Here is a 25,215-nt window from a genome sequence, read left to right on the forward strand (position 1 = left end):
CCTAGAGGTGGTAGTGTGTCTGAGGGACAGTCCCAGAGGGATCCCGGTGGTAGTCTGGGGTCGGGGCTGGAGTTCCATGTCTGTTCTGACCCTGTAGGGCAGGGGCTTCAGGCTCAGTGCTTCTCCCACTTGACTTCCCTCCACAGGGAGCCCGAGAGAGGCTCTGAGAAGAAGGCTGGTGGCCCCCTCTCACCTTCCACTGGGCCGCCCGGCCCAGTGCCTGCAGGCCCCGCTGCACGGCCCGGCTCTCTGCCCTACTCTCTGCTCTTCCGAGTCCTGCTGCAGTGTTTGAAGCAGGTGAGATGACTGGGCCCTCGAGCTGCATTAGGTCAGACTGAGCAGCGATGGGTGCTGCCTAGAGGACACGGTTCCTTCCCTTCTGTTAGTGACCTTGGGAGGTTTGTTGCTTGTTTTCAGGTTGTTTGTCCTCAGGTTCCCTGTAGTTCTGTCACCATGTGTTGAGCACTTGCTGTGTGCAGCACATCATGTGGAGCCAGGCGTGGAGCGGAGGAGACGTTCCTGCCTCCGGTAGAGCGTTTTGGTACAAGGCTAAGATGTATAGACAAATAACTGGAATCACAGAACAAGGCCTGCCTCAGAAGAAGGCGTAGATGGGCTCTGTGGGACTGAAACGGGGTGCAGTCACATCTAATTGGGGGCACCTGGAGAGGCAGGTGAGGTTGGTCTTTAAACGGGGGAAGATTCCAGTGGCAAGAGTATAAGCAAGCCTGGCAGTAGGGTAGGTGCAGTTCCATTGGCAGGAGATATAGCTGGGGCCAGGATCTGGAGGTGGGAAAGTTTAGGCCTGTTCTTCGACGGGGGCCAGAAAGAGGAGAACTGGTCAGCAGTGTGCCGCGGGGCAGGGCTGTGCAGCCTGGAATGGGCCAGGGGAGCTCCTGAGGGCCATGGGCGGGGGAGCAGGGCTGGATGGAGAGGCAGGACCAGGTTCCCTGGGGGTGCTAGACGTTGGCACTAAAGCGGACCACTGGAGATGTCCTGTGAGAGTCTCAAGGCCTCCGTGTCACAGGTGGGATCTGGGGAAAGGCTTTTGGGACCTGTGGCCATTGGTGCAGCTTACAGGCAGTGGTCGCCCCTAATGGAAGTTGGGAGGGCTCACCAGGGAAGTTTTGGTGGGGCCACGACCGTGTCGTCTTTGTTGCTGCAGCTCTGGGTCCACTTTGGTCTTGTGGCAGGTGTCTGAGTTCATGGATTGTTGAGGAATACTGCTGCTTTTCCCTCTGAGCTAGTATGATAGTTTTTTTCCTGCTACATCTTCATTGTGCTCTGGGTGGGCATCCGTCAGGGTCCCTTGGGTACAGTGCCCTAGGCAAGCAGTCCCTGGGTCACCGTTGGGAGAGTGGGGAGATGGAGCTGGGTGTGAGGAAGGTCCAGGTCCAGCTAAGAGGAGAGAGGTGGTGTCAGCTCCGCGCTGGGCCTCCCACTCAGCCAGGCGGTTGGAGGGCAGCTGCCATCGTCCAATGGTGACTTGCTCTGAGCGGCATCTGCTCCTGCAGGTTGCGTGGACAGAGGGCGAAGGCTTGTGCAGAAGACAGGAGAGGGTGTCCCCAGGCTCCCAGCTCCACCTTCACTCAGAGTTTCAGACTCGGCAACTCCGACTTCCCTCTCCAGGCTCCAGACAGCCCTGGCCTCCCCCTGACTGACCCCTCTTCCTGCAGGAGCCCGACTGGAAGGTGCTGAAGCTCGTGCTCAGCAAGCTGCCCGAGTCGCTGCGCTATAAGGTCCTCATTTTCACCTCTCCATGCAGCGTTGACCAGCTATCTTCCGCCCTCTGCTCCATGGTAATGCCTTCCGTGTCGGGCCCTGTGCTGCCACTTCCTGTGTTGTTCATAGGGGTCTGGGGGTCTGGTGTTATGAGAGAGGCCGCAGCATAGTTCTTCCCTCTCCCAAGGACTGCGAGGCCCTGGGAGGCAAACTGGTAAAACATGAGAGGCCATTTCTTTAAGATGCCGCCCTGTCTGGACTGTAGAGCGTGCCTCTGGGACCCCTGTCCTTCCATTCCCAGCTTATGGGGCAGGAAATCGGGTGTCCCAGTGAAGAGCTTGAACTCGCAGTACTAAGCGTGCTGTCTCCTCTCCCTTCTTGTCCTCACTGGGGCTCCTGTGATGCGTGCATCACATCTCCTGTCTCTCTCCCTAGCATATCATGGTAGGTGCCCCCCGACTTCTCTGAAAAGGTAGACCCTTGGCTAGAAAAGGAAGTAGGAAGGCCCCCTGGGCTCTTGACCCCTCGTCCTGCTGGGCCTAGTACCTGGGGCCACCTTAGCACCCTCTGATCACCCAGCAGTTGACCCAGCCACTGGGCAGGGCCTCACGTTTGGGCCTTGGTCGTTAGCTTTCAGGTCCCAAGACCCTTGAGCGGCTCCGAGGCACCCCAGAAGGGTTCTCCAGAACTGACCTGCATTTGGCTGTGGTTCCCGTGCTGACAGCGCTGATCTCTTACCATAACTACCTGGACAAAACCAGACAGGTATGAGATGGGAGAGGACGGTTGAGCTCTGTGGTGCCTGGCATTTGAAGCCTGGTCCCCAGGATGTTTGCTTCAGCCAAATGGGCCCAACGTTTTCCTCATAACTTGGGTGGCTGCTGGGCCAGGGTGAGGAGAGCTGGCTTTGCTTCCGCATGTGGCTGCCGGACCCCTGCCGGCTGGCCCAGCCTCGAACACACAGGCAGGGACAGACCCCTGCCGGCTGGCCCAGCCTGGGCAGACATCTGAATCCACTGGCACTCCTGAGTTCTCTTCTAGGGGGTGTGGGCTTAGTGCAGCATTTGAATGTACCCCCGGCTTCCACACACACACAGCAGCATCTTTTTTTTCTGAGGAGCACTGCCTGGCTTGTTCTTGCTACAGCTTTAGACAGGTGGCCAGGCTGCTCAGCGGAGTGGGCCCGTTTTGAGAGGCAGGGCAGCTGGGCCAAGGCCCCCTGCCCCCGACTTCCATCTCCCTCCACGTCTATCATCAGATGCGAAAAGCAGTGCTGTCTCCTTGATTGTGCGCTGCTAGGCGAGGCCCATGCCAGGCCTTCATGTTTACCATCTCCTTTACATTCCGGCACCTCTCTTTGTCACTCTGCCTTCTTCGATGAGGGCACTGAAGTCTTAGGCCGGGTCGCCTGCTCAAGGTCACAGCCTACAAGGAGAGGGGCCTGTCTGAGGCCTGGCTCTGCGCTCCTAATCACAGCACTGTCGGGTGCTCACACTCAACTCCCCATCCCCTTCCCTCCCTGCCCAGCTCCCCACCCTGACTCCTGGGGAGAGGGTGAGCTCCAGCCCCTTCTGTGTGGCTTGGCCGTGTCTCACAGGTGCAGCTGGCCCTGCTGGGCTCAAGTTTTCCCAAGAACCCTTGAGCCCTGAAGTGTTTCTGAGAGTTGAGGCCAGCTGCAGGAAATCAAAATTATCCATGGGGCCTTGAGCTACCAGGCAGTTTGCCCTGGGGCTGGGGCCTGAGCCGGCACTTGTCTCCTGCTGGGCACAGCTGCGCCATCTTCACAGAGGACGCTGCCCAGGGTCAGTCTGGGCCTGGTGGCCTTGCTGTGTCAGGCAGAGTCTCCCCTTGTAATACGCCAACCAGTTGGGGGTCCCAGAACCATGGGAGTGATGGGCCCAGCATGTCCTGGCTCCAGGGTGGGCTGGGAGCCAGGGCCCTGCCGGTGTTGGCCAGTGGGGAGGTGTCAGGAAGCACCTGACTGGAGCAGCTGTGCTGTCCAGTTGGCTCAGGTGGGGTCAGCTGCTGGTGACACTGCCACTTAGGCCCTCAGGGACCTGGGACCAGGCACTTCACCTTCCTAAGCCTTGGCCTTCTCCTCTGTAGAACATTCTAGACTGGGGTGAAGGGAGATGAGGCTTGGCTCACCAGAACGGTTGTCTGCGGGTGGTGCAGGGGACGTGGCCTCAGTGGGTGGGGTCTAAGGCCTCGGGCTGTCCTACAGCGGGAGATGGTGTACTGCCTGGAGCAAGGCCTCATCTACCGCTGCGCCAGCCAGTGCGTGGTCGCCCTGGCCATCTGCAGCGTGGAGATGCCTGACATCATCATCAAGGCACTGCCTGTCCTGGTCGTGAAGCTCACGCACATCTCGGCCACAGCCAGCATGGCCATTCCACTGCTCGAGTTCCTGTCAAGTAAGTGTCCGGGGCTCTCTGTGTGTGTGTGTATATGTGCAAGCGTGTGTGTGTGTATGTGAGTGTGGGGTGTACCCTTGAGTTTGGAGCTGTGCCTTGCCCAAAATAACTCTGCTGACTTACCTCACCTTGGTACCTCTCTGGCTACATGTAGGTGCACTATCCTCCACGGGGCACGTGGGATGTGCTACCCTCTGCTGCCTCAGGGCCTTTTCACCTCCTGCCCCTGTGCCTTGAATGCTTTCCTTTCTGGCCTTTGAATGGCTGGCTTCTTTCCTCAGTGTCAGTTTAAATTTTTTATTTATTTATTTATTTCCCCCAAAGCCCCAGTAGATAGTTGTATGTCATAGCTGCACATCCTTCTAGTTGCCGTATGTGAGACGCAGCCTCAGCATGGCCGGAGAAGTGGTGCGTCGGTGCACGCCCGGGATCCGAACCCGGGCTGCCAGCAGCGGAGTGCGCGCACTTAACCGCTAAGCCACGGGGCTGGCCCCTCTCAGTGTCAGTTTATTTCTTTTGATATCTTTTTTTTAAATTTTTTTCCCCCCCAAAGCCGCAGTAGATAGTTGTATGTCATAGTTGCGCAGCCTTCTAGTTGCTGTATGTGGGACGCGGCCTCAGCATGGCCGGAGAAGCGGTACTTGGGTGCACGCCCGGGATCCGAACCCGGGCCGCCAGCAGCGGAGTGCACGCACTTAACCGCTAAGCCATGGGGCCAGCCCCTCTCAGTGTCAGTTTAAATGGCACAGAATCCTCCCGTCAGCTGACGTCAGTCCCTACACTCAGCCTGGTTCTCACAGCCTCCTGTTTATCCCCTCAACACACACACCACAATTTAGAGGGGCTCTGCTGACTCACCCCTTAGATTGTGACTTCCAGGAGCTCAGGGTGCCTTGCTTGCCCCTCCATTCCCAGTACCGTAGTGTGTGTCTGGCTCTCAGCAGGCCCTCAGGTGTGTGGACAACAGGAGCAGAGCAGGGCCAGCACTTCTGTGAAGGGCCATGTACTGCTGCATACTCTTCTTTTTGAAAATATAAAAATCATTCTTAGCTTGTGAGTCATACAGATGCAGGCCACCAGCTGGATTTGCGCTGGGGACCATAGTTTGCCAGCCCTTGGAATAGAGAGCTGAGGCCAAGGGTCAGGGGAAGGTCATGTTTGGGTGGGCTGCAACTTTCACTCCTTTGCAGCCCTCTTGGGTCAGGGTGGCTGCACTGGATTTCAGAAACGCAGCCCAGGACCCTGGCGACAGCAGCCCCTGCCACGGCTGTGGGCCTCTGTTGGCTGAGCTAGCCTCGGCTCCCTTACTGGCTATCTCCTTGTGTCGCAGCTCTGGCCAGGCTGCCTCACCTCTACAGGAACTTCGCAGCAGAGCAGTATGCGAGTGTATTCGCCATCTCCCTGCCGTATACCAATCCCTCCAAGTAAGTGCTGCCCGCGTGTCCCCTGGGAGGTCCTGCCTCTCCTGTCATGGCCCAGGCCAGCCTGAGGCCTCTGTGCCCTAGAATCGACCTGTGGCCTGTTCTAGAACTTTGATTTGAATGTCCAGCTCCTGGCACATTTCCCTCATGTGCCAGGATGGAACTCCAGCACTTCTCTTCTCATCACAGGTTTAACCAGTACATCGTGTGCCTGGCCCACCACGTCATAGCCATGTGGTTCATTAGGTGCCGCCTGCCCTTCCGGAAAGATTTTGTTCCTTATATCACTAAGGTAAGCTAGTGGAGGCTGCATCCCCTGTGAGGGCTGGGACCTGCCTTGCCACTGGCTGTTGGTGGGGAGCAGGGAGAGGGGCTGGGGAGGGAGGTGGGGTGTCATTGGTGCTGTGCTCGCAGAGCCCAGGGCCTCTCCTGAGCCTGGCCCGCTGGGACAGGACTTGCTGTGGCATGTGGGGGCAGGCGCTGCAGCCTTTGTCCTGGGCCTGCAGCTTGTCCCAGGCTCCGTCTACCTGAGTGGGGCTGACAGGTGCCGAGGGAAGAAGCATGCGGGGGACTCGAGGGCTTGTTCCCCTTGGCCTTGGCTCAGGTCTACTCCACTCTGCCAGGGCCTACGCTCCAATGTCCTCCTGTCTTTTGATGACACCCCTGAGAAGGACAGCTTCAGAGCACGGAGCACCAGTCTCAACGAGAGGCCCAAGAGGTGCGGGGCCTGCCGTGGGCACGTCTGGTGTCAGAGTGTGGGGGGCAGGTCTGTGGGCTCTGACCTGTGACCAGCATGATGCATACAGGGCCTGGGGCTGACCTGCTCCTAGGCTAGTTAGTGGAAACGGGCCGTGGCTGAGGGTGTGCCCCCGTGCAGGTCATGCTGAGCACCAAGATGCCTTGGGGTTGCGAGGCAGAGCCTATGCAGGCTGCTAATGCCCTACACTTGGCTGGAGAGCCCAGCGCTGCTCCTCACCAAGCAGGCTACTGTGGCCTGTAGCGTTATGGAGCCTGCGGGCTGGGTCGTGGCCAGTCCTGGCCTGCCTGGGTGGCGAGTGCACATGCACTGAGTTGGGGGTCAGAGTGCCAGCTGTAGGGTGTCTGGGTCTGGGCCTGACTCCACTGAATGAGCAGAGGGTATCGGGGCAGCTGTGACTCCTGAGAAGCCAAACACCTGGCCTGGATGAGGAGGAGCCCCAGGGCCTGCAGACGCCTTCCCCACATGGCCCTTGGCCTCTGTGGTTAGCCCAGCCTCGGGCCAGAGTTGCCCCTTCCTCTAGAGCTCACTCCCCAGCCCATCGCTAATTAGAGGACACGCTCTTCCTTACCATCACAGCCGCTTTTGCCAAATCTGAAAAAGAGCAGTGCTAGGCCTTGTGTTATTGTTTGCATTTCATGTGAATGGCTGCCTGCCTTCCTGTCCCCTCCCTTCCTGCCCAAGCTTTTTGGCTCTTCCCTAGGTGGGAATACGGCATTTTCCAGAATGACCGGGTCAGTGTGACCTAAAATCAAAAGATGTTCTCTCAAGCCCCTGGTGGCTGGGGACCAGGGGCTTCGAGCTAAGAACTGGCCGCTTTGAACAAAGACCTTCAGGGCCTCAGGGCCTCCTGGTCCCTGAGCTGGTGGTGCTGGCCTTCTGTGGGGTGGGCGGGACGCCTGGTCAGCACAGCCTGGAATCTGCCGTGTGGCGTGATCCACACACGTTTAATTTGCACTAATGGTCTTTGTTTTGGTATCATGCGTGAAACCTTACTTTTTCTTGGTCATGTTTACAAGCTGTATTTTCATGCGTTTTTGTTTTCTGTTTCTTCCCCTGCTAACTGGCCTCTGGCATGGTTTTTTGTTCATCTCACCCGCGGGCTCTCCATCCTGACCCTGTGGCCTGTGACCCTTCCTCCTCATCCCTCCAATGGCTTGTTCTCCCCTCCCGGGAGCTGGGCTCTCTGGGGCTTGGGCCTTCCTTCCTCACCTGGTAGTTTGAGGATAGCCAGACCCCCCAAACAAGGCTTGAATAACTCTCCACCTGTGAAAGAATTCAAGGAGAGCTCTGCAGCCGATGCCTTCCGGTGCCGCAGCATCAGTGTGTCTGAACATGTGGTCCGCAGGTAGTGGGCTTTGTTGGGCGGGGGGCTCAGACCCTGGAGCTTGGCCCGTGAAGTGGCGCTGCCAGGCGGGAACACCCGGGTGGCGGTGCATGGGGCTGCTTGCATGACCTCGTCGCCTGCCCATGCCCTCCCTTGCTGGAGCTGGAGGAAAGCCCGAGTGGCAGCCCTTGGGCCACAGGGGCCTGTCCTGCTGAGCCCTTGGTCTAGGGGAGCCTGGCAGTGAGGGGTGGAAAGGTTGCATTCTGTCCCCAAGCCTCGTATGAGCCCGGGCTGGCTGCACAGTGTCCTCAAAGGCCAGCCTGGGAGCCTGAACCAGGGTGGCCGCTCTGAGGAAGTCAGGCGTTCGGTGGCAGCCACCTGCAGGCCTGTCCCTGGAGGCCAGGGCCTTTGCATGTTAAAGCAGCACCCACGCAGGTTGGGTGGGATCGCTCTAGGGTTTGGCTTTTTGTATCCTCTTGAGTGGACTTTCGTCTTGAGCTTTCTTCTAGAAGAGGTTTGCTTTCTGTTGTAACTGAAAGGGAAAGGGGGCTTTTGTGGAGGGCAGTGGTGCCGGGGCCAGCCTGCGAGGAGCCAGGCTGGGGAGGCCTTGACTCTGAGCGGTGTGGCCCTAGTCACTTCTCCCTGCTGTGTCCAGGTGCAGGTATGGACTCTCGGGTCACTGCTTTGTGCTGACCAGGCCAGGCTGCACTGAGCAGGGGGTACCTGTCTCCTCCCCTGGAAGCCCCTTCAGGCTTCGGCGTTGCACAGCTTGGTGACTCACCTCCTCGCTGGTGTGGCTTGGGCTCCAGCCTTGGACTGGCCTCTGCTGAGTGGGATTTGACGGGGGGAGGGGGGTGGTCAGTGAGGCTTCCCTCTCAGTTCTTTTCTAGCACATTCTTTATTATGAGCAAAAGATGGCAGAGGGGCCGTTAAACTTGTGTCAGAATTAAACTTGCCCCTCTTGGTCACTGGGGTGCGTGTGGAGCCCAGGGGTCCCGAGGGTGACATTGAAGAGCCATACACGAAGCCCAGACCCTCCCTGTCCTTGACGGGAGCTGGCCCTGTGGGCAGAATGCAATCTTTTTGCGTGTGTCCCATGGTCTTTGTGTCTCTGCATGACTAAACTGTTCTGCCACGAAGTCATCCCCTAACTTTTCTGTGCTTTGGTGAGGGGCTGTCCCGTCTCTCTTGTCTCCTTAGCCTCTACTCTGACAAGCAGGCTTAGGTCTCTCTCTGAGCCCCCGCCCCTCCTCTCTCTGGGATGGTGTGTCCACTCAGTTTGCCAAGCTGTGGTCAACTGGCCGCACACCCTGGCGGGGTCTTCCTGAGGGCAGCCCTCTCAGCACATGCATGCCTCGAGCTTTGGCCCTCGGTGGTAGATGACTCGTCCCCGGCCGGTGCCCTGACCTCTCCGTGTCCCCTCCCTCCAGCAGGATCCAGACATCCCTCACGAGCGCCAGCTTGGGGTCTGCAGATGAGAACTCAATGGCCCAGGCTGATGACAACTTGAAAAATCTCCACTTGGAGCTCACAGAAACGTGTCTGGACATGATGGCCAGATACGTGTTCTCTAACTTCACGGCGGTCCCCAAGAGGTGCGGGCCAAGCTCCAGGGCCGGGCCAGGGAAGGGCAGGAGGCACAGGGCCCAGCTTTTCTTCTGTGACTGTACTTGGTCAGAGCAGTGGCAGCAGGAGCAGTGTGCAGGGCTCCTTCCTGCAGGCCGGCCCCCAGCCGGGCAGCTCTGCACACCTGAGGCCCCTGCTCCTCTGGGGCTGAGGGCCCACTGCATGCTGTGGTTAGGGCCTTTGGAAGCCAAGACGCCTATCCAGAGCCCTCACCGGGCAAGATGTTGGCCGACGGTCCTGTGCTTTCAGGTCCCCCGTGGGAGAGTTCCTCCTGGCTGGTGGCAGGACCAAAACCTGGCTGGTTGGGAACAAGCTTGTCACTGTGACAACGAGCGTGGGGACTGGGACCCGATCACTGCTGGGCCTGGACTCAGGAGAGCTGCAAGGTGGACCGGAGTTGAGGTGACTACAGCTTCCATCCCCTGCCTGCCCAGACTCCACAGTGGCTGTCCTGAGCCCAGGCCTGTCTGGGACAGTGCTGTGCTGGCCTGGAGCCCATGGGGCACCTTGGTCATGCTCTATGTGGGCCCTTCTGTCTTCAGCTCTGACCCAAGTGTGCATGTGAGACAGACAAAGGAGGCGCCAGCCAAGCTGGAGTCCCAGGCTGGGCAGCAGGTGTGCCGTGGGGCCCGAGACCGGGTCCGCTCCATGTCTGGTGAGCCTCTGCCCTACCCTGCCTCCCTCACACGTGCCTCTTTGGGTTCCTGTGCTCAGGAAGGCCCCTGGGAGCTCAGGGATGAGGTGGTTGGCTTCAGGGCTAGCCCAGTTCCTGGATAACTGAGGTGCTGTCTCTTTGAGCTCTCTCATCACAGGGTGTTGGGGGTGCACCTTCTGCACAGCTGTGGCGTGAGGTCCCCCTTGCTGCTGAGGATCTGTTCTCGGGGCCGATGTTTCCTACAAGCCCTCAGCAGCGCTGGCCTTCAGCCCAGCTCACCCCTGGAGATATTCTCTGCTGCAGTGGGAATGAGCCATGGGCTGACTGTGGGGCGGGTGCTGGGGCCCCTTCCTGCTGCCCTTTGTCCACTGAGGGCCATGCCCAGGGAGGGCTGAGCTGCCTCGGGGCACTGGCCTGGGGCTTCTTGACCAGCTGGGCCCTGGGTGGAGCAGCCAGGTCTGTGTTGGTGGCTTTGCACTGAGCAAGTGGTGATCACTAGCTCTCCCACCCTCCTCCTCCTTAGGGGGCCACGGCCTTCGTGTTGGTGCCCTGGACGCTCCAGCCTCCCACTTCCCAGGTGGCCTCACTTCTCCAGGACCACAGACTGTACCAGCCAGCAAGCCTGAGAAAGCCTCAGCTGGCACCCAGCTCCCGGCGCAGAAGGAAAAGACAAACCTGGCAGCCTATGTTCCCCTGCTGACCCAGGGCTGGGCCGAGATCTTGGTCCGGAGGCCCACAGGTACTGACGGAGGGGGCGGCCCTGTGCTCAGCTGGCCTGGGCCTCTGTCACCACATAGTAAGTGTGGGACAGGTTCCCATAAGGGCTCTGGACACACAGGAGCAAGTGGCGAGCAGAGTGGGCCACAGGAGCATTTGGGAGGTGACTTTTGAGCTAATTCCCCAGAGGTGAATGGTGGCAGGGAGATCCAGGTGGCTAAGTGGGGAGAGGGCCTGCACCTGTCTGCTCAGGCCGCCACGACAAAGCAACACAGATCCGGTGGTTTAAACCACGCAAATATATTCCCTCCCCATCCTGGAGGCTGGAAGTCTGAGGCCAGGGTGTCAGCAGGGCTGGTTTCCTCTGAGTCTTCTGTCCTTGGTGTGTACACGGCCGTCTCCTCCCTGTGTCCGCACACGGTCCTCCCTTTGCTTTTATGTCCTAATCACTTCTATGAAGACACCAGTCATATTGGATTAGGGCCCACTCTAATGACCTTATTTTACCTTAATCACCTCTTTAAAGATACCATCTCCAAATACAGTCACATTCTGAGGTCCTGGGGGACTAGGGCTTCAATGTGTGAATTTTGGGGGACACAACTCAGCCCGTAATGGATATTTCAGGCAAAAGGAAGAACTTAACCCAAGGACCAGGGCTTGGGAGGCACATTGGGTGTTGTGGGATGAGTGGTGGCTAAGTGCTAAAAGGAGAGGAACCGGGGTGCTGGCCCGTGGAGGCCTGAGTGCCTGGCTGCGAGGCCGTTGGGGGAGCAGAAGAGGCTCCTCGTGTGTGTTTTAGCCCAGTCCACCTGGTTCCTGTCGGGGAGAGGGCAAGGCGGAGGCAGGAGGCCAGGTGAGAAGGCCCAGGCAGGGCAGGACGAGGCAGTCGGGGTCAGGTGAGACGCTCAGGATGTGAGGAATGCTCAGTGAGGAGGGTTGAGTCAAAGCATCGGCCCTGGGCCTTGTGGGCAGGGGGACAGAGCCCAGAAGCCTCCCTAGCTGTGCTCTGCCCAGGTGCCTTTGTGGGGAGGAGTCTGCTGCTTTGAGATGCCTCTGTGGCCCCCAGTGTGGCCGCAAGCCTGGCCTGTGTGCGGGAGCTGACCTGGGGCAACAGAGTGCTGTGAGCTGAGGGCCCCTCGATCATGGTGCCTAGGGGACCTGGAGGTGGGAGCATCAGGCCAAGGCCAGGGGTGTGCCTTGAGTGGAGCCTGGTTCCCTCCTTGCCATCACGTCCTGGTTGAGTACAAGGAGCTCTGCAGGCCCCAGGCACATGCCCTTGAGGATGGTGCACCAGGGGCTGCTCGGGGAGGGTCAGGAGGGGGTGGCTGGTCGGATGCATTGGACCTGAGGCCTGAGGGTTGCTGCCGCCTTCCCCAGGGAACACCAGCTGGCTGATGAGCCTGGAGAACCCGCTCAGCCCCTTCTCCTCGGACATCAACAACATGCCTCTGCAGGAGCTGTCCAACGCCCTGATGGCCGCAGAGCGCTTCAAGGAGCGCCGCGACACAGCCCTGTACAAGTCGCTGTCGGTGCCGGCAGCCGGTTCAGCCAAGCCTCCCCCACCCCCACGTTCTAACACAGGTGAGTGCTGGCCCTGGCACGTGGTACACACTGTCTCGTGGCAGCGTGGTCCCCCCACTGTGGGGATGCACCTGAGCCTTCCTTGGCACTGCCAGCCTTGGGCATTGGGAGGAGGCTGGCCTGTGGGAGGATGCCCGAGCTCTGGACCCTGACATTTGGGAGCAGGGCCCACTCCTGCAGAAGGGACCTTCTTCTTTGGAGACGCAGTCCCTGTGGAGGGGCAGGCTTGAGGCTCCTCTCAGCTGGCCTCTCTCACAGGGTAGATGTCGCAGAGCCACGCGAAGCCTTTGCCCTGCACTCTCCTCGGGGTGCCTGTGTGCGGGACTCCAGGAGGCGGCTGCACATCTGCTTGGGTTTGGATCTGGATGCGCCGAGCACACAGCCTGAGTCTGCTTGCGCGCTCTCATGCCTCTGCCAGGCTGGGTTGGTGCTGTCCTTCTAGGCCGCTCTCTGGCTGTCCCTGTGGCCACAGATGGCACTTAGAGGCTGAGGACCTCTGTTCGTGAGGAGGAGGGACACACTCCCCTCCCCAGACGTCCGCTCAGGCAGCTTGAAGACCTGGGACCCCGCGTGCGCCACGACGTGCCCTGGTGGCCGGCTGCTGCTGGCCTTCCCCTCTCTCTCTCCAGGCTCAGGGGCTGTGCAGGACTAGCGGTGCTGCCCTCTCTGCTCGACCTGTCCGTAGTCTCTCCTTCTGCTGACTGGCCGCTCACGGTTTCCTTGCAGTGGCCTCTTTCTCCTCCCTGTACCAGTCCAGTTGCCAAGGAAAGCTGCACAGGAGCATTTCCTGGGCAGGTATTCATACGTCTCTATAAGGAAAGCGGTGTTTGCTGCAGAGCAGTGCTCTGCCTCGTAGATGCTGTTTTCATCGCCCTCATCTGGTCATCCCTCCATGATCCCGTCTGAGCCTTTCATCGCCCTCCGGGAGCAGGGCCCTGACTCGCATGAGGACGTCTGTGCAGAATGCCTTTGCTTTCCCGGCGGGAACCCCGCTGCCTCGCGCCTTTGTGGCTGAGCTCTGTTCCCAAGCCGGATGGGCCCTCCCAGCCCCTTCTCCAGGCCTGAGGAGGTGACATCGGGCAGCTGAGCTGCAGATGCCCACAGGGGACAGCTCTTTGGGGACAAGCCTGGCCCTGGGGCTCAGCCAAGCTGACTTGGCCCTGGCCTCTAATGGTCTGATTGGCTTTGTGAACCCACACATTGGGCTGTGTCTGTCTTTCATCATGTGCTGGTCGAGGGCCCTGCAGACCAGTCTCTGGCCCGTTGCCCCCAGGCCCTGGCAGGGAGAGTTTGACCTGCGTGGCACTCCAGCCCACCTGGGTCCCCATGTGTTGGCAGGAGCAAGTTAGGAAAGGGCGGTGTGCAGACGGGTTCTGGTGGGCAGCTAACAGACTGCACGTGTGCAGGGGCCGTGTGCGGGGCGAGCGCGGGCTGCGCTAACCCTCGGTTGCTTCTTCTCACTCCGCCCCTGCCCCCATGCTGGCATAGGAACTGCTGCTTTGGGGTGTCGTGCTGTCTCCTTAGTGCACTCAGCTCCGGGTTTGGCTTGGACTCAGAAGGCGAGCCTCCACTTTCCTGAACGGGCTCCCAAGTCCGTGTTTGCACACAGGGACTTCTCCCATGTCAGTCTTCTCCTTGGTCCAGTCAAGGAGGAACTCTGGCCTCCTGCCCCATTGTCGGGGGCTGGTCTGGGTGTGCTGCTGCTCCTGAGCTGAGGCCTGGTCTCAGGCAGGGGCTCCTTCCTCGTGGGGGTCTGTCCTCCCTTTGCCTGTCTACCTTGCTGAGGAGCAGAGGTGGCTTCTGTGGACACTGGGATGGTCGGGTGGGGACTAGAGGAGCCAGATGCTCCCTCGTCCCAACCTCCGGGAGCTGGTGTAGGAGACACTCTGTGTCAGGGCTCACGCCCAGGCCCCTCGGAGCCCCCTTCTCCAGCTGGCTCGATAGGTGGGGGCGGCTTAGAGCTACAGGCAAGGAGAGCCTTAGGGGAGGCTCTTTGGGGAGCCGCTGTGCCCTTTTGTGGGGGAAAGAAAGGCTGGTACCTCTGAGGCCATGTGAGCTCCCGGGGGGCCGGGCCATCACCCAGCAGCCCCGTCTGTGTCCTCCCAGACTCGGCGGTGGTTCTGGAGGAAAGTCCAGGCGAGGCTCATTTGCCAGTGGAGCCCCCCGAGTTAGAGGACTTCGAGGCAACACTAGGCACAGACAAGCGCTGTCAGCACACTGAAGCTTACAGCAGGGTGAGTGCAGCTGGGAGCCAGAGCCAGCTGAGAGGCCCTGTGGGTACTGCCAGTGGCAGGGGGAGGAGGGGTGGGCGGACTGAGAGGTGGGGGCTGAGTCAGGCAGAGGGGCAGGGCCTTCGCTCCAGGCTTTATGGAACAGCACTGGCTTGTTCTGAATGTGGGCAGGTCTTTTGCTCCCTCTTTCTCATCTCAAAAAGGCTGGTGGTTCCAAGTCCCTCCTGCATGGACATGCTGGGGTTTCCCATTGGTCCATCTAAGGGTAGCTTGCATCCTCTGGCATCCTCTGGTTTGCGGGGCTCTTGGCTCCTCTGCTCAGCGTGGGGCACAGGTGGGTGCTGTCCTGTGGGGGATGGAGTCATCAGCTTGGTGCTGGGCGGCTCTCTGGCCCTGGGCTAGGGGACAGGTGGGGCCTCTTCACCTCTAGGTAGACCCAGGTGGGCTCAGTGGCACCTCCTGATGAAGGTCTCTCTGGATATGTTCTTTCCAGTCGTCTTCAACCTCCAGCCAGGAGGAGAAGTCATTCCGGGGAGAGGAGTTGGCTGCTGGAGGGATCCCCATCGAGCGGGCCATCTCCTCTGAGGGAGCCCGGCCCTCTGTGGACCTCTCTTTCCAGCCCTCACAGCCCCTGAGCAAGTCCAGCTCCTCACCTGAACTGCAGACCCTGCAGGACATCCTCGGGGACCCTGGGGACAAGGCTGACATTGGCCGGCTGAGTCCTGAAACCAAGGCCCGGTCACAGTCAGGGCTCCTAGACGGGGAAGGCACTGCCTGGTCAGCCCCAGGTGAAGAGAGCCGAGGCCAGGGCCCTGCTCAGCCTGAGAGCCCCTTGCCTTCTGGCTGCCCCCGCTCCCCCAGTGGCCTGCGGCCCCGAGGCTATACCATCTCTGATTCGGCTCCTTCACGGAGGGGCAAGAGGGTGGAGAGGGACGCCTTCAAGAGCAGAGCTGGGGCCTCTAATACTGAGAAGGTGCCGGGCATCAACCCCAGGTAAGCCTTGCCCTCCTGGGCTAGAGCTCCTGGACACTCTTTGCAGGGACGTGGCACCTAAACAGTTCGGGCAGAGCAGGTGGGGGTGCGGGTCTGCATGTCCTCTGCCCCATGGCTGGTCAGAGCCACAGGAGGGGCCGGTTGCTTCAGTGATGGGGCTAAGGCCCTGCTGTTCTCCACACGGGCTGTGACTACACTGGCTATTTCCCCAACCTGGGGCCTACAGCTCCAAGCCCGGCCCTCACCCTCTCTCTCCCTCTGCAGCTTCGTGTTCCTGCAGCTCTACCATTCGCCTTTCTTTGGTGATGAGTCCAACAAGCCAATCCTTTTGCCTAATGAGGTAAGCATGCCTTCTCTTCCCTGCAGGTTCCCCTGGAGCCTGGGTTGGGGGGCACAGTGGGATGCCTCAGCTCTGGGCAGTGGTGGCTGTAGTCCAGGCTTGCAGATGGCTCCAGCCTCTGCTGCCTCTGTGGCAGCCTGCGGTAATCTACCTGGGTGAGGACAGCCTTCTGGACAGGCGTCTGGCTGGGGCTGGTCAGGCAGGGCTGGCGGCAGGGGATAGCCTCCACCCTGGGCTCAGAAAGGGATCTGTGGCTACAGTCCTTCGAGCGATCCGTGCAGCTCCTTGACCAGATCCCATCCTACGACACACACAAGATCGCTGTCCTGTACGTGGGAGAAGGCCAGGTGAGGCTGCTGGGCTGGCAGGGGCTGGCCTGGGGGTCAGGGCAGAGCCCTGCATGGGGCGGGGATTGGGGTCTGGGCCCTCGTCCTCCACAGAGCTCAGCTACTGCGTGAGCTGCTAGAGCATCAAGTGCTTGTTGAGCTCTGTGGCAGGGACACGGGAACAAGAAGGACAGGTCAGTGTGTGAGCGCATGGTATGTCAGAGAACGTTGAGGACTGCGGAGAAGTTGGCAGGTCCAAGGAGACTGTGCAGGTGTGAGCAGGGTACTATTCACATTGGCGATCCAAGGGATGTGACACTGAGCAGATGTGAAGGCAGTGAGGGAGATGAGCATGCGTGCTGGTGTGTGGGGAAGGATCCTGTGAAGCAGCAGCAGGTACAAAGGCCCTGGGGTGGGAACCTTGTGTGCTCAAGGGCAGTGCGGCGTTAACACTGGGCAGGGGATAAGAGGTGGGGGCGGGGAAGTAATGGGGAGGGGCTGATCATGGATGGCTTTGTAGGCCGCTGTCAGACTGCACTTCCGATCCCAGTGAGGTGGGAGGGCTGCTGTGTGGAGAAGTAGAAGTGGGTGGTGATGGTCCAGGTGAGAGAGGGACAGGCTTGAGGGGTGAGGGCGGCAGGTGCTGAGGAATGCTGGGGTCGGTGCATTTGAAGATGGAGCTGAGCACATTTGCTGGTGGACCAATAGAGAAAGGGGAAGTCAAGGGTGACACACCTGGGCAACTGCTGGAATGAGGTCACCTTGCGCTGAGTCAGGGTGGGTGGCAGAAGCGCAGCCCTCAGGGCCTTTAGGAGGGTAGGGGGCAGCTAGGGGTGGCCTGGGAGCAGGTGCCACCATGCTATGCTCCTCCTCTCTCTCCACAGAGCACCAGTGAGCTCGCCATCCTGTCCAACGAGCACGGCTCCTACAGGTACACAGAGTTCCTGACGGGCCTGGGCAAGCTCATCGAGCTCAAGGACTGCCAACCAGATAAGGTGTACCTGGGTGGCCTGGATGTGTGTGGCGAGGACGGCCAGTTCACCTACTGCTGGCACGACGACATCATGCAAGGTGTGTGAATTCCCGTGGCATGTGCCCTCCCCACCCCATCTCTGTTGGCCCACCCTGGGGGAGCAGCAGAGGTGGTTCTCCAGCAGCACTGGTGAACAGCCTGAGTTCGCCAGCCTGGGCGTTGAGGCAGTGATTGAGCTGGCAGCTCTGCTTCCAGAAGCTCTGCCCTGCGGGAGAGGAGCCAAGTACCGTTGGCTGGGTGCCAGAGGACATGGCTCCTGCAGGGCCTTGAGCCTCTGCAGAAATCAAGAGGCACTCCTGGCGAGAGGCTCAGAGGGCCTTGACCGCTGCCACCTGACCTTGACCCCACCAACGCCAGCCCGAGATGCCCTTGGTAGTACCCTGCCTGGGGCTGTGCCCAGCCCCGCTCAGCCCGGCCCTGCTCTGCCTCACAGCTGTCTTCCACATCGCCACCCTGATGCCCACCAAGGACGTGGACAAGCACCGTTGCGACAAGAAGCGCCACCTGGGCAATGACTTCGTGTCCATTGTCTACAACGACTCTGGCGAGGACTTCAAGCTGGGCACCATCAAAGTGAGCAAGGGGCCCTCAGGGTGGGCGGCTGTGGGTCTGGGCCCCCGGGCACCCTGGCTTGAGGTCACGCCTCTCTGAGGACGTGCCCACTTGTGTGTTGAGTGGCGGCAGTGAGGGCCGTGAGGGTCAGCGTGGTGACAAGTGGGAGTGCTGATCCACTCCAGTGTCCCCCCCTCTGAGCCTGTGTCCCCTTCGTTAACGAGGAGCGTGAGAGCCCCGTCAGTTTCCTCATGGAGCCCGCGGGCCTGCACTGTGGTCTTGGTGAGGAATGATCGGATTAACGTGTACAGGCGCTTAGGCTGCGTGGCGCGTGGTAGGTGCTTAGTGTCTGCTCCTAATGGCTCTGAGCCCTCCTCCCCAGTCCCTCCCTCGTATCATCACAGCGATTTGGGGAGGCCGTTTCTAGATGAGGACACTGGGGCTTAAGGTTCCATGGGAAGGAGGCAGGCTCAGTCCAGGCAGTCATGGGTGGCAGTGTGGAAGACAGCTGCGAGGCCGAGCAGGGCCCAGCACAGCCCAAGGGCTGAGGTGCCCATGCACAGGGGTGTTTGGTTTATTCTAAATGCAACAGGCAGCCTTGGAGAAGGTCACTGGACACAGACCCCGCGGCTGCTGGCAGAGAATCGGGCAGTGGGCAGAGGTGCTTGGGGGGAGGCCGGAGCAGCCCTCCTGTGCTGCGGGAGCTTGGGGGTGTGCGTGGATGGTACGCCAGGAGGAACCGTGCAGGGGCCTGAGGGATGGATGGGTGCCGCTCCCTGTGGGGTGCTCAGTGTGCCATCATGGCCGGGTGAAGGGGGACTTGGACGTGTGGGCTGGAGGGGCATTTGGGAGTTGTCAGCATGTGGAGCCTCTGAGCCGTGGGCTGGGAACGTGTAGAGCTCCACGTGCTGCTCAGTTGAGTGTCAGCTGGGTGGCAGCAGGAGCCCTGGGCAGTGTGGAGGGGTCCATGGGGCTGTGTGCCTGTTTGGGATCCTGACTGTGAACTTGAACTCGGGCAGTCAAGCGTTAGGATCCAGGCATGGAGTAGGTTGGGTTTTAGGAGTTGGCGGTTGTGGGGAGACGTGATGGCAGCCCCAGTCCCTAGGCTGGATGAGGAGGAAGTGTGGGTGGCTAACCAGACAGAGCATATTGAGTTAGCAAGCGTCTCCCACTGATGAGCCCGCTGTCCTCCTGAGCTAAGTGAGGAAGTAGCAGAAAGTGGCCCTTTGCCAAGCTGATCCCTGCTTTTGTCCATGCAGGGCCAGTTCAACTTCGTCCACGTGATTATCACACCTCTGGACTATGAGTGCAACCTGGTGTCACTACAGTGCAGGAAAGGTGAGGCCCAGGGCTGGGCTGGGCAGGGAGGCATTCAGGGCCCTGAGCCCCATGTGAGCACTGTGTCTCCCCAGACATGGAGGGTCTCGTGGACACCAGTGTGGCCAAGATCGTGTCTGACCGCAACCTGCCCTTCGTGGCCCGCCAGATGGCCCTGCATGCGAACGTGAGCAGAGGCAGCATCTAAGGGGCGGGGGTGGGGTGGGGACAGGGACAGAAACACAGGCCCACAAGTGCCACCCATGGAGGGCTCACTGCTCTGCCCTCCCTTCCCCAGATGGCCTCGCAGGTGCACCACAGCCGCTCCAACCCCACTGACATCTACCCCTCCAAGTGGATCGCCAGGCTCCGCCACATCAAGCGGCTCCGCCATCGGGTAGGGAGGATGGGCCACAGGCACACTGGGCACGGGGGGGCTCCCTCAGAGATGTGATGGCCAACCAGGGTGGGTGCCAGCATCCCGCTTAGGGAAGAGTATGTGCTGCTGAAGCTCCCTCTCTCTCTCAGATCCGTGAGGAAGCCCACTACTCGAACCCCAGCCTGCCCCTGATGCAGACGCACCCCCCGGGCCATGCCAAAGCCCCAGCACAGGCTCCGGCCGAGCCCATGCCCACCTACGAGACAGGCCAGCGGAAGCGCCTCATCTCCTCTGTAGATGACTTCACCGAGTTTGTGTGAGGCTGTGACTTGGGTGGCGACGGGTCCTGTCGGGGTTCCCCATGGCTGTCGAACCCTCTCTGCCCACCCCAGGTGCTAGGCAGTATTTATTTGTGCAAATGAAATAAAGTGGTGGTGCAGCCGAAGCCTGCTGCTGTGCCACCGGCCCTAGGACGCAGACACAGAGCAGTCAGCCAACTCGTTTATTTGACTTCGTCTGTTGGGGGGTTGGGGGCGGGATCAAGGCTGTAGTTTCAGCCATGCCCACAGAAGTGGGGTGGGGGCCCGCTGGGCTGTGGTCAGGGCCTTGCCCCTTCAGGAAAGCCTCACACACCACCACACGTGTTCTGACATACGCTGTCACACTCACCTGCCCCAGCCCTGGGAGCCAGCTCCTGGGGAGGGGTCTTTCCCCCTAACCACCCTTGGGTCCTCCGCCATGCACTAGTCTTGCTCCTTACCCAGCCCTGATGCCAGCAGGCCTGGGCTCCTCACTGCCTGGCCTTGGGCGGAGCAGGAGAACAAGGCCATGGCTGTGACAGAACTGCCTGGGGGCAGCTGTGCTCTTCAACAACCCTCCCAGCCCAGCACCGGGCCAAAGCTAGACTCGGATCTGAGAAGCAGCATGCGGGCAGGTGTCTGGGGAGGGAGGCCAGCTCTGCAGCCCCAGCTCCCCCTCGGCGCAGGCACGGGGCCCCTCGGCCCTGGTGAAAAAGAGAGCGACGTACAAAAATAGATACATCTGAACCCCGTATAAATTACTGACGGTAGACACACAGACTGCAGCTGGAGGCAAGTGCACTCAGCAGGGGACAGGAGAGGTAATAATTTAGGGAGAGGATTACAGGAGGTGCAGTTCTCTCCCCAGAGCCTGGATCCTTAGCGAGGGGGAGATGTCTGCCCAGGAGGTGGGGCCGGGCACAGCCCCGCTGTACCTGAGGACTCGGGAAATAAATTAGCATCTCAGAGGCTGGGCACTCAGTCCAATACTGCTGTGTCCTCCCCAGGGAGCCGGGGAGGGGATTCTGGGTCCTGGCTGGCCTTGTGGCCTCTTTAAAGTGCTGAAGCCCACAGAGAGACACAGACAAGTGCTGCCCATCTCTGGGGTACCTGCGTGCAGCTGCTCTGCCCGGCCTGAGACCTTGAGGGCAGCAGAAGGTAATACTGAGTGGTGTCTGCTCTGGCTCCAAGGGGCCAGAGTGAAGGCACAGGCCTGCCCCAGGGAAGGGGCATGAGCCCAGGTCTCCTGGAGCTAAGTGCTACTGGGGTGGACCTTGTTCTTGGCCCGCAGGGACGCCCGGCTGGGGCCTGTAGCCAGGCCAATGCCTCGACTAGCCCGGGCAAGGCGGCTGGGCAGGGCTGGCCGCAGGCCTGGGAATGGGGCACGGAGAGGCGAGGCTGGGGGCACACTGCTCCTGCGGCCGTGCAGGCTCTGCAGCCGCCGCTCCAGCTGGTAGACGTCTTCCGTGGCCTGGTTGAGTCGGTCAAACTGGGCAAGCAGGGCCTCGAACACTGCGTGGAGGCGGGAGGGCTCGGGCTCCGGCTCCCCCCGTGGCCCCAGCCGGCCCAGGCCCACGCTTAGCCCGTCCAGCTGGCTGGAAGACGTGGAGGGGCGTGAGGCGTCGGAGCCACCGCTGGGTGGGGGCATGTCTGGGGTCGACTTGGAGGCCCTGGATGAGCGGGAGGGCAGTGGCTCCATCCCTTCAAAGCGGACTTTGTGGCGGAACTGGGGGCGGCACAGGGGCTCGGTCAGTCCGGCTGCACCCTGGGCTCACCTGAGCCCAGGGCGCGTCCCTCTCCCCCCCACTGGGCCGTACCCACCTCCTTGACTTTGCTAAAGCCCATCCAGAGGCGCAGCCTGCGCAAGAACAGTTCCACCATCTCGTAGTCCTGCGGCTCCCAGGCGGGTCGGTAGAGCTCCCCACGCAGAGCGTGGTACCGCCACCTCAGAAGGACGGCTCCCAGCCTCAGGGCACCCCACAGACGCAGGGCCCAGAGCCCCGCACACAGCAAGGGGGACAGGCGCCAGGACTCGGCAGGGCACAGGGCGGGGGCCCCAGCCCCGGGACACAGCACCAGGAGGGCCCGGGCAGCGCTCCGAAGAGAGTCCACGCAGGAGGAGACCAGCTGCGGGGAAGGCGGCACAGTGAGGGGCGCGCCCCGGGCTAAGCCGCCCTCCCCCGACGGCCCCAGTTACCTACCAGAACGGCCAGCTGCACGTAGGCTACGGCGAGCGCCACCAGGCCTAAGGCTGCCCCCACGAGCTCCGGCAGGGCCCGGCACAGCGTCTTGCCGAAAACCGACCACTGGCGCACGAAGCGCAGCTGCTGGGCGGCCTTGCGGACAAAGGGCGTCAGCCAACCCCGCCCCGCCCGGCCCCGCCCTCCGGCCCCGCCCTCCGGCCCCGCCCTCACCTTGACCAGGAGCAGAAAGAGCAGCGAGGCAGCCAGGCCTCGGGCCGCGGCGCTCAGCTGCGCCACCTGCTCGAAGCTGGTGAAGCGGCGCGGGCGGCGGCGCACGAAGCGGGTCCACTGGCGGTCGGCGGCGCCCAGCTGGGCCAGGCGCACGAGCGCTGTAGCCGCCGTCAGCGCCACCAGCAGCCACCGCGCCCAGGCCCCGGGCCGCGCCGTGCGCGCCCGCCCCTCCCTGCGCCAGGCGCGCGCCTCGGCCACGGCGAAGTGCAGCGCGAACAGCAGCAGGGTCACCTGCGAGGGCGGGCGGGGTCAGGGCCGCAGCCTGGACGCGCGGGGGGTGGGGCTGGGGGCGGGGTCAGGGCGCCGGCCGAGCCGCGCTGGGGGCGGGGCGTACCGAGGTGAGCAGCGGCAGCGAGAGGCCGGCGCTCAGGCGCCGCAGGGCGAACGGGCGGACGCTGAGGGCCGCCACGGCGTGTCCGGCGGCGGGGAACTCGAGGCGCAGCGTGACGGCAGCGTGCAGCCCCACGGCCGGGCTGTAGCGCGTGAGCTCCACGAACACGGCGCGGCTCCTGCGCGGAGGGCACGGAGGAAGGGGCTGGGGGTAGGTGCTGAGCGATGGGCGATGAGGACTGGGAGGACTGGAGGCCGCGGCTTGGTGAGTAGTGAGTGAGGCTCGCTAGGCCGCTTCGAGGAATGATGGGGAGCGGCAAAGCTGGGGGTGGGTGTGATTTGTGATCACACTGCCGAGAGCCCGGGAGGCCGGTGTGATTGATGTGCAGGTGGCCGGGAGAGGACCGAGCGCCCACCTGTTGTCGATCCAGTTGTGCAGCTGCAGGAAGCCCAGCTGCTCGCGGCTCTCCTCCAGGCTCAACGCCAGCTCTTGCACGTAGCCCCCGCTGTCGTACACGGCGCAGGAGCCCCAGTACCAGACGCTGCCGGCGAGGGGACATGTGAGAGCCAGGCCCAGCCCTGCTGGAACCTGGGAGCCATGGCTGGATAGGGCTGGGGGTCCTCTGGAGAACTCCCTGCCTCCCCGGAATCCTGGGCGCCGCTGTGCTCACCCCAGCAGGTCAGGCGCCGAGTAGGCCCACGTCTCAGAGCCATTGTGGACAGCAGTCCCCCAGCCAATGCTGTAGTCACCGGTGCTAAAGCCGCCTGAGGCTGCTGAGCACAGATGTGCCCCTGAGCCGGGAGGGTCTGGGCAGAGTGCTGAAAGCAGAGGGGCCGGGAATGAGCACCACCTCACCAGGAACACCTGGGCGGAGCTCTACACGATCTCACCAAATGCTCCCAGGAACCCAGAAGATACATGTCATTGTCTCACTTACAGATAAGGAAACCGAGGCAGGAAGAGGGCAAAGGTTACAGAGCTAGGGAACTGAAACCCAAACCGAGCCAAAAGCTTCTCTTTGGAAAAGAGTGAGGGTAAGTGCCAGGGTGCCCCTCCCCAGCTCACCTTCCTGCAGCCGCACCTGCCGCAACCGTAGGGGCCCCAGCTCTGGGCTGGACTGGTTCCCATGGACGTAGGGCAGCAGCACGTGGGACATCCACAGCCAGAAGTCCTCAGACCTGCCCGCACCGGACACGGAGTCACATGCTCCACCCCTGAGCTCCCCGCGCCCACCGGGGGTCAGGGCCCAGAGAGCACTGCTACTGCAGCCCCAGCCCAGCCACCAGGAGCTGCCAGTGCCACCCACAGGGACGAGGCAAGACCCAGGGTCCTCAGCCTCGGCCTACTGACATTTGGGGGCAGACAACTCTGGGACGGGGCTGTCCTGGGCACTGCAGACTGTTCAGCAGTGTATCTGGTCTCTACGCACTGCCAGCAACACCCACTCCAGTTACAATGATCAAAAATGTATCAAGATGCTTCCCAATGTTCCCTGGGGGCTGGGTGAGACCAAAGGCAAGATCAGTGTGGGCCCAGGTTGACATCAGCACTGCCCTGGTCCTGCAGACAGACCTGCATGTGTAGAGGGGTGTCCATACCGAGTGATGGCCAGGAAGGCCTGGCTGTCCAGCTCCTGCTTGATGGCACTCTGCAGGCGGTAGGCATGGCTGTGGCACGAGGCGTCCCCATAGTTAGCCAGCAGTGTCACCAGCAGGAAGAGCATGTACACCAGGAGGCTCTGGGGGGCAGGGACAGCCTTGGGGTCAGCCAGTCATGGCCTGGTCCACCGTAACAGAACAGGACTTCCGGACTACTGGGCAGCAAGCTGCCCATGGCCAGGGTGCCTGGCGCTTACTAAGAAAGGGCAGCACAGACACCCCACCAGCACTCTGTCTGGGGGTAGACACACGGTCCACTGAAGGCCAAGGAAGCCGTGCCCAGGGCCCTGTGAGGCCAGGCAGGAGTGGACATTTGAGCTGGGCACAAGAAGGGGCATAGCAAGGACTAGGGCAGTAGGAATCGGGGTGATGGGAGGGAGCTGGGGCAGGGGCTGCAGAGCGGGAAGGCTTTCTGTGGTCAGGAAAGGGCTTGTGTGAGGTTTTTGAGGAAGGCGGGACCTCTTGAAAGAGGCTTCACTGGCCAGGAGGCGGGAGAGGGAGGGTAGGCATTGGCTGCTGTGACCCGAGCTCACCCTCAGCATCCTGTGCAGCCTCTTGACCTTTCGGGCTTCCTCCTTTGCCAGGAAGAGTGCGAAGCCATGGGGGGGCCGCACACGGGGCACACGCTCGCTCACCGGTGTCACGGCCGGGCTCTCCACCAGGGTGTCATCCTCATCAGGGTGCAGCCGCTTGGCCACCAGTGAGAAATACAGGGCTTCCAGCAGGACCTGGGCCGGGGGTGGCATCAGACGGGCCTGCGAGTGCCAGAGACTGGCAGCCTGGCCCCCCTGCATCCCACTCACCTTGAGTGGCTCCCAGCCGAGGAATGAGGCCAGGAAACTAGAGCTGCTCGAGAGGAGCCACGTGACACTCACGCCAGCAGGGAAGCTGGCACCAACCCACCCCGAGACCCCCACAGCCACAGCCACCAGGAGCAGGCTGAGCCCGTGGGCCAGGGGTGCACACCAGGACGGCAGCAGTCGCTTCCGCAGACCCTCCACCAGCCCTGGGGAAGAGAGACAGGTGACTGGTGGCCCAGAGGGAGGGGCACGGAGGGGC

General features: G+C 61.5%; 2 protein-coding genes across 17 annotated transcripts in view; one reads left to right on the forward strand and one right to left on the reverse strand.

Annotated features, from left to right (window-relative positions):
• Positions 1–19,873, forward strand: part of TSC2 (TSC complex subunit 2) — a 39,190-nt gene extending 19,317 nt beyond the window's left edge. For 3 of the 14 annotated variants that reach the window (XM_004438171.3, XM_087449412.1, XM_087449421.1), the window contains 24 exons: positions 147–297; positions 1,677–1,799; positions 2,353–2,487; positions 3,947–4,136; positions 5,467–5,560; positions 5,747–5,849; positions 6,181–6,275; positions 7,534–7,662; positions 9,072–9,236; positions 9,517–9,669; positions 9,810–9,922; positions 10,446–10,661; positions 12,020–12,223; positions 12,950–13,018; positions 14,330–14,457; positions 14,948–15,447; positions 15,712–15,787; positions 16,048–16,134; positions 16,998–17,184; positions 17,580–17,719; positions 18,958–19,036; positions 19,111–19,202; positions 19,314–19,412; positions 19,544–19,873. In XM_004438171.3, the coding sequence (XP_004438228.2) occupies positions 147–297; positions 1,677–1,799; positions 2,353–2,487; positions 3,947–4,136; positions 5,467–5,560; positions 5,747–5,849; positions 6,181–6,275; positions 7,534–7,662; positions 9,072–9,236; positions 9,517–9,669; positions 9,810–9,922; positions 10,446–10,661; positions 12,020–12,223; positions 12,950–13,018; positions 14,330–14,457; positions 14,948–15,447; positions 15,712–15,787; positions 16,048–16,134; positions 16,998–17,184; positions 17,580–17,719; positions 18,958–19,036; positions 19,111–19,202; positions 19,314–19,412; positions 19,544–19,714 (3,499 nt within the window). In that variant the 3' untranslated portion in view covers positions 19,715–19,873. The remainder of the gene's footprint in view (positions 1–146; positions 298–1,676; positions 1,800–2,352; positions 2,488–3,946; positions 4,137–5,466; positions 5,561–5,746; positions 5,850–6,180; positions 6,276–7,533; positions 7,663–9,071; positions 9,237–9,516; positions 9,670–9,809; positions 9,923–10,445; positions 10,662–12,019; positions 12,224–12,949; positions 13,019–14,329; positions 14,458–14,947; positions 15,448–15,711; positions 15,788–16,047; positions 16,135–16,997; positions 17,185–17,579; positions 17,720–18,957; positions 19,037–19,110; positions 19,203–19,313; positions 19,413–19,543) is intronic. The other 11 variants (XM_087449409.1, XM_087449415.1, XM_087449417.1 and 8 more) reach the window with 8 other exon arrangements.
• A 9-nt stretch (positions 19,874–19,882) lies between these two features.
• Positions 19,883–25,215, reverse strand: part of PKD1 (polycystin 1, transient receptor potential channel interacting) — a 49,425-nt gene continuing 44,092 nt past the window's right edge. For 2 of the 3 annotated variants that reach the window (XM_087449407.1, XM_087449404.1), the window contains 11 exons: positions 24,960–25,162; positions 24,690–24,884; positions 24,097–24,236; positions 23,564–23,676; positions 23,169–23,316; positions 22,914–23,039; positions 22,502–22,676; positions 22,108–22,398; positions 21,895–22,029; positions 21,515–21,820; positions 19,883–21,419 (listed from right to left, as the gene is read on the reverse strand). In XM_087449407.1, coding sequence (XP_087305533.1) covers positions 20,946–21,419; positions 21,515–21,820; positions 21,895–22,029; positions 22,108–22,398; positions 22,502–22,676; positions 22,914–23,039; positions 23,169–23,316; positions 23,564–23,676; positions 24,097–24,236; positions 24,690–24,884; positions 24,960–25,162 — 2,306 coding nt within the window. In that variant the 3' untranslated portion in view covers positions 19,883–20,945. The remainder of the gene's footprint in view (positions 21,420–21,514; positions 21,821–21,894; positions 22,030–22,107; positions 22,399–22,501; positions 22,677–22,913; positions 23,040–23,168; positions 23,317–23,563; positions 23,677–24,096; positions 24,237–24,689; positions 24,885–24,959; positions 25,163–25,215) is intronic. The other variant, XM_087449405.1, reaches the window with a different exon arrangement.

This window comes from Ceratotherium simum, chromosome 26 (assembly GCF_057802395.1).
Source record: "Ceratotherium simum simum isolate JZ-2026a chromosome 26, ASM5780239v1, whole genome shotgun sequence".
Taxonomy (NCBI): domain Eukaryota; kingdom Metazoa; phylum Chordata; class Mammalia; order Perissodactyla; family Rhinocerotidae; genus Ceratotherium; species Ceratotherium simum.